Raw genomic sequence first — 6,629 nt, 5'->3', positions numbered from 1 at the left:
GCATCGCTTCACACAGGACACGTGGCTGATATCCGGTCAACAGGTGAGTACACGTCAATAAAATACAGGTAGATGTCGCTCACTCTGTCGAAGAGGAACAAACGCGCAGCGCTGAGTTTCCGTCCGGATGACTTTAACGGGAGTACCAGGTCAGAGCAAACACTACAGCACGTAAAGCCGCACAGAGCAGCGCTGTTCACAGGTTTCTTAGGTGGTTAAGAATAATTGTCTGTGTTTGTGCGGCATGTGTATCCGGACATGTCGCGGGGTCTCTTCAGCTGAGTAACTCTTGTTTAGCTCACAAACAGGGAGCGTATTGTTAGCTAATGTCAGCTAACGTTAGCTAACGTTAGCTGACATTAGCTGCTCACGTAAACTGTCCTCCTTTCTCCGCCGCTTTGAATGAGCCTTACCTGAATCATAAGATGCACAAGCTCATTTAAAATGTCGGTACATTTCATCAAGTCGGAGCTCTTTCTGTGAAATCCACGTGATAAAACACAAGCAGGTGCAAAGTTGAAGCCTTCTGCTGTTTGCTGAAGTCATGAAGGAGTTTCTGAAGCAGATACACAGCTTCTTTTTAAAGGTCGCCCTGCTTCCGAGCACGTTTGGCAGGACGGGCCCGCGGCCGGCTGCCTCCGAGGTGCTGACCTGCCACCTGCTGCAACGTAAACTCCCGCCGTGGACTTCATACTGTGTCCGCTACAGCTCTGTCCACAATGACCAATTTGGACTGTCCAACTTTAACTGGAGAGTGCACGGATCCAACTACCACATACTGAGAACAGGCTGCTTCCCTTTTATAAAATATCACTGCACCAAAGCGCCTCCACAGAACCTGGACTTTGAAGACAAGTTTTTCACCATGTTGAAAGTTATTAATTTGGGTCAGTAAATGCATTTAATTGCCTTATTCTTATCACATACAGATGGTTATAATACATTTTTAAACACTGCAGGCACTACATAATCACTGTCCTTTTATTGCAGGCATCCCTTGTTTGGCCTATGGCATTGGTTGCTGGATGGTGGTGGGAGCTGCAGAAACAGTGCAGACAAGTGTTGGACCTGTCACGGTTTATTTTGCCTACAAAGAAGACGAAGGCGCTCAGTACTAGACCATGAAGAAAACACTATTTTCAATGTGTTTGCAGGAAACTTGTCTGCCCAGCTGCTGTGTTTTCAGCAGCCTCCGGGGTGATGTGCTAGTGGACCTATTGACAAAGGTGCCATCTTGTGTCATTAGTGCTCCTGTTGTCTGACTGCACAGGTTCATTTGTGTTTAATTATTTAAGATTTAAAAGTTGCAGGGTAGGAGTCAGTTATGCATGTTATTACGCTGACACACAATACTGAGGGTGTTTATTCGGAAAGGTGACTTTCCATTAAAATTTAATGCAAAGTTTAGGATTTCGAAGAAGAAGAATGGACTATTTGACACTGCGTCATTTCCCGGATGTCTTCACATCAGTGTCTGTGAATGATGCATCAGCCTTCAGTGCATGTGTCTTCAAAGTCAGTACACTGTAAAAGTATATTTTTTCAATAAATATTAAAGTATACGAAATCACAACAACAGTTTTTTTTTTATGCCACATGGACTCAACATCTGTGTCTCGGGATTGAACTCTTGAAAAGATGTCGTAGCAAATAAGACCAAGTCCTGAGAATTATTAATAATTCATGTTGATGCTACCATGTCTTTTGCGTCATTTTGTGTGACAAATGCAGGAATTTAAATAACCCTGGCTCATTTATTTAAAGGTAAATTAGTGATCACTCTCCATGCAACAGATAGTCAATAGTGTTAGAGAAAAACCAGTGACAAGACAGGTCTGATAAAATAGGTTTTAATTACCAAAGTGTGGCCTTTGTATAGGGACATCTACAAACCTTCCTTCAGGCCCTCTCCGGCCTTTGATTTCTGGTAATGTGCTTTGCTGACAGGGCACACTTACCTCTGCTGCGGAGTCGTGCTCCCTCTGAGAGGCAGGTTGACAAACTGCCATATTGATTTCTTCGCCCCTCAGCATCTCCTACTAATAGCATTTATCAGCGACCTCAATTTTCTGGCCTTGGCCTCTTCATTTTTAGCAACAATGAAAGTGAGCGAATAATTTCTTGTTGAACATGTAAATCAATGCACCTTTTGACCTTCTCTGCACTTGAAGGCAACGATATCGGCCTGCGTGGTGTTCATGATGTGCGACCTCTTCATGAGTGTCCTGTTTTGTAAAAGCTGCTCGTCTTATGCAGGAGCATATAGCCCGGTAATTGAATTTAACATAAGAGAGCGTCATGCATCGTCATAAGTTCCTTCCTCGTTTTGGATGAGTCTGCATTCATTTTTAGACAATGAGACATTAAGCAAGTATTTAACGTCCCTGGATGTATTTACAGAGTGATTTGCGCAACTGCTCGACCACATTTCAAAGAAGACTTTCATAAATCGGCTTTTTTAAAATAATGTGACCTTTGCCGTGAACAAAATTTCTAAACCTGATGCAGAATTCATGTGCAAAATCCTCTTAAACAGCACGGCTCTCTCTGTTAATCATACTAATTGCCTTGAACAAGGAACATTTAGACACACTTATTGAAATCTGATCCATAGTATCAGGCTGCACTTAAATCCCCCTCCTTTCATTTCCAACCTTTCATCGGGCTGAAAGTGTGCATGGGGAATGCTCAGGCAACCATGTCTTAATTACTCATTGACCCTTTGACCCATGGGCTGCATTGATACCACTGTACAGCCAGACACAACTGACTGCAGCTTTGTGTACAGCTTTTACAGGATGATGCGAGTCAGTGAAATCTAAACTGCGGAGCATGTGAGTACATTGTATTCATTTTCAGGGCTTCACCTTTGAGTCACTCTAAACTGCAGGGGAGGACACCCCGTCCAGCTCCGGGCAGAGGCTTTGCGTTACACGTGGATCCTCAGGCACCACCAGTGCAGGTCTAGGGTATCTGGACCGCAAATGAGCGGCTGTAAATTAACAAAATACATCAGCATTTGGTGCACGATTGATGCCTTTTAATAGCCGAACTAGTCTTGTCCTGTATTGAAGTGTCTAAATTACCCAACACACATCTAATGTGGTAATGAACAAAGAATTAATGCCTGTTTGGCAAGTTTAATTGCATGCTGAAGCTGGTAATAAGTTTTGTCAAGGTGAAATCTTTAAATACTTGTACTGTTTAGAATTTAGGTAAGTAAAGCAAAACAAGTGCTGAAATTGAGTGTAGTGTTGCTGTAAATTGTTAATGTTCAGCAGTGAAATTGCTAATCAACTTGCAGAGACTTGTAATTATCTTCTAATTAGCTAATAAGTTCTCAGTTTCTTCAGTGCCAAAAAAAAAAAAAAGTAAAAAACCACGTTCATCTCCTTGAAACAGTTGATGCAACCGATGTTTAAATCAATTATTTAGCAGGAAAGTCACACCAGTTTTTTCTCTGTCATATAGATATATGGCTTGGCAGAAACAATTATTGTGTGAACAACCCCTGCAGCTACTGCCGGCGAGGTTATCATTATTAAGCCTCTGGATCGGCCACCAGCGCCGTCTCTGTGCTTGCTCCACAAGCAGCAGGGGTACCGGAGCCATCACTCAGATCACTATAAGGATCACACATCTTAATGCAGAGGTGTCATTGTCACAATATTCACAGTGCAATGGCACTTTTGGAATTATAATGTGACAGTTGAAACATTAAGCTCATTACTTTTCACCTGGAAACGTCTCCAGTTGCAGACGTATGCACGCTTTGATCAGAGTGATACTTAAACAGAGTGAGACGCGTCAGTAATGTTGTTTTGTTAATGTTAAAAGATTTCATCAGTAGTTAATAATTGCTGACCTCTTGTTTTTGACACTTGAATCTCTACCTTTTCTTTTTCTTTTTTTTTTTTGGGGGGGGGGTACATGCTGAAGCCATTAAAAATCTATTATGTTGGATTTCTTCACCCAAGGGATGAAAACGTGCGCCATAATGCTTTTCTTTATATCCCCTCGTCCTTCTTTATCTCATGACGTGTTGTATGTGTGTGGGTGTGGGGGGGGGAGGGGGACCATCGAAACGCTGTGCCTGCTGTGCCAATCAGTGTTGCCGAAGCTGCAGTCAGTGGGTGGCTGAAATGTCTGTCAGTCATATATTCTGACTTTTCTGGCTCAAGACCAACTGACATTAAGACTAAGCTGCAGTAAATAAACATTCTGGACAATTTTATCAAGATTGCTTATAGTCTATTGTATGATAAAAATGCAATTTTGTATACTCAGAGTGGATCCAAATTCATGTAGTTTAATATATTTTATCATTGTCATTGCTTTACTGTGTTTAGTTGTTGCCCGTAAGCTATGTGCGCTTAACTTTATGCACAAATCCTGTTCTTCTTTCAGTTCAAGTTGATTATTGTTTTGTTTTTCTTCCTCGACGGCGATGTGGTATCATGTTCCCTTCATTCATACTTAATGCTTACTCTGTTGACATTAAGAGAGTAACGGATTTTAATAGTTTTTCCACAACGTATCGGGAGAGTTAAATGAACTATCCATTTTTATTATATATTATGCAGTATTTAAAGTTTCAGCTCATTAAAAAACAGACGCCCTCCACAACCCCCCCAGGCTGTCTTTTACCCCCTACCAGCATGCAGTCAGGCTCCTCTAGCCACAGGCTCTGCTTGATCTGTTTTTTTCCTGAGTCAAAATTGAAATGTTCAGAAATATTTATTTATTTGCTTATGCCTTTTATTTCACCAACGAACATCCTCGTGTCTTTGCAGCTTAAACAAGTGGCATCAGTGGATCTGAAGAAGGGCATAATGCATGGGTTTGTTTGATTGATGTCATTTGTTGCATTGCATATATGTTTTATCATTCAGTTCAAAACAAAATATCTTGCATACAAAATACTGCATGTACCTTCAAATTGCACCACAACAGGCCTCTTGTGGTATTTGATTGCCCTGCTTCTTACTTGCACAATAAGCAGCAACCTACACAGCAACTCAATGCGAGACTGGGGATTTACATTAAATACACTGATACTGATGCTGCATACAAACATAGAAATGGAATAAATCAATTTTGTTCTCAGAAATGCTTCACATACTTTTTGATGCAGCGTGATCTCCAATCTTTCTGCAAATGAGCTGCAGTCCCTCGTAATGGTTTCTGCTCCTCGTGGGAGGCCGGTGTCTCAGAAAAGCTGCTGATTGAGGGGGAAATGTAATACAGGTGTAAAGCAGACTTGATAGGGGTCTTACACGAGGGTTATGCATTTTAACAGTGATATACATACTGTTACATATTTATCAAAGAATATGGAATGTGCTGGGTTGACTCTTTCTGGCCTGCAGAGACTTGTAAGTTTCTGCTAGAGTGTTGTTAATTCTGGCAGGGAGGGTGGCTATTATGTTGAATTAATAGGAATTAAGGGTTTAAATTGGTTAAGTAAGCACTTCATTAATCGTGAGTGGATTGCTGTGTGTGAGAGGTTTATAGGTGGTGTAGACCAGTAGTACTTAGATGGAAGAAAAGGGGGAGTTCTGGATTAAAAAGCTGGTTGGTGCTCAGCAGATGAAGACAAGACATAGCAAGTAATCTGCATAATGTGGAGCTGGAACGATTCATCGATCGACAGACAATAATCTGCAACTGTTTTGCAAAGTGATTAATCATTTCATTCGTTTATCAAACACAAATGCTACAGTTTCTCAGGTAGCAGCTTCTCAAAGGAGGAGCATTTCCTGCTTCTCTTTGTCTTATATGACAGTAAACTGAACACCTTTTGGGTTTCAGACAGACAGAACAAGACATTTGCAGGCGTCACCCAGGACTCTGAGAAGCTTGACCAGAATTGTTTCACCATTTTTTTTAACACTTCATAGACTAAATGATGAATTGAAAATATAATCTTCAGGTTAATCAATACTGAAAATAACTGTAGCAGCCCTAATATAATGTCCTCTACAAGTTATGACAAATTGATGTATCTGTTTTCCAACATAAATTTAAGTCAATGTGAAAGTAAGACTCTTGTGGTTCTTTCAGCGCCTTGCTGACTGCATATCTACAATATAACATGCTGATTGTGCATTGTACATACTGTCCTGAGGGTCTTTTGTGTATGTGTAGTACATGTATAGTTCTTCTTCTTTCACTGCAAGACACAGACAATTTAGGGATTTAATTTAATTAAAGGCTGCCATTTGAATGGTGACACCTTCAAGCAATAGATGATTTTCGATAATGTAATCTTTGGCCCTCGGTGTGGACATGGCGCGAGCTGCTGTAAGTGAAGTTATGGCACGGGTCAGTTGGAAGCGTCTGCCTTACTGGATGTGGCTCCCCGAGCAGAGGTGGACTAATTGAGGTGTGTTTTTATCTGGGCTTGCTAATGATGATGAGGGTGCAGGAGAAGTAGACTGTCCCCTTAGGCTGAGGAATAGCATGACTTAGCCAACCTTCTGTACTTATTGTCCAACAAAGGGGGAATTCACTTAATGCAGTGCTTCAGAAAAGTGGATAATTGTGGCCACAATCAATAAAGTAACAGAGCGGAAAATGAACGGTGTGTGCAGTGTAGCTGCGTCGTAGATATTTGATGGGAATCGAAA

The 6,629-nt window shown here is 41.2% G+C and overlaps 1 protein-coding gene across 1 annotated transcript; it reads left to right on the top strand.

Moving 5' to 3' along the window:
* Positions 1-402: 402 nt before the first annotated feature.
* Positions 403-1,251, top strand: c6h15orf61 (chromosome 6 C15orf61 homolog). Its single transcript, XM_076732065.1, has 2 exons — positions 403-887; positions 991-1,251. Exons 1-2 carry the CDS (start codon positions 545-547, stop codon positions 1,116-1,118), a joined length of 471 nt encoding a protein of 156 aa, XP_076588180.1. The 5' UTR covers positions 403-544; the 3' UTR covers positions 1,119-1,251.
* The last annotated feature ends 5,378 nt before the right edge of the window (positions 1,252-6,629 follow it).

The sequence above is a fragment of the Chaetodon auriga genome, chromosome 6 (assembly GCF_051107435.1).
Source record: "Chaetodon auriga isolate fChaAug3 chromosome 6, fChaAug3.hap1, whole genome shotgun sequence".
In the NCBI taxonomy this organism is placed as follows: Eukaryota; Metazoa; Chordata; class Actinopteri; order Chaetodontiformes; family Chaetodontidae; genus Chaetodon; species Chaetodon auriga.
Note: the sequence above shows the minus strand (reverse complement) of the source record. Positions and strands in the feature narration are given on the sequence as shown.

What these genes read in the sequence shown, in the direction of transcription:
- c6h15orf61 (XM_076732065.1), top strand. Translation starts at nt 545, where the DNA reads ATGAAGGAGTTTCTGAAGCAGATACACAGCTTCTTTTTAAAGGTCGCC. An exon ending in GTTGAAAGTTATTAATTTGG is followed by an intron (nt 888 to 990) that starts GTCAGTAAATGC and finishes CTTTTATTGCAG; the next exon opens with GCATCCCTTGTTTGGCCTAT.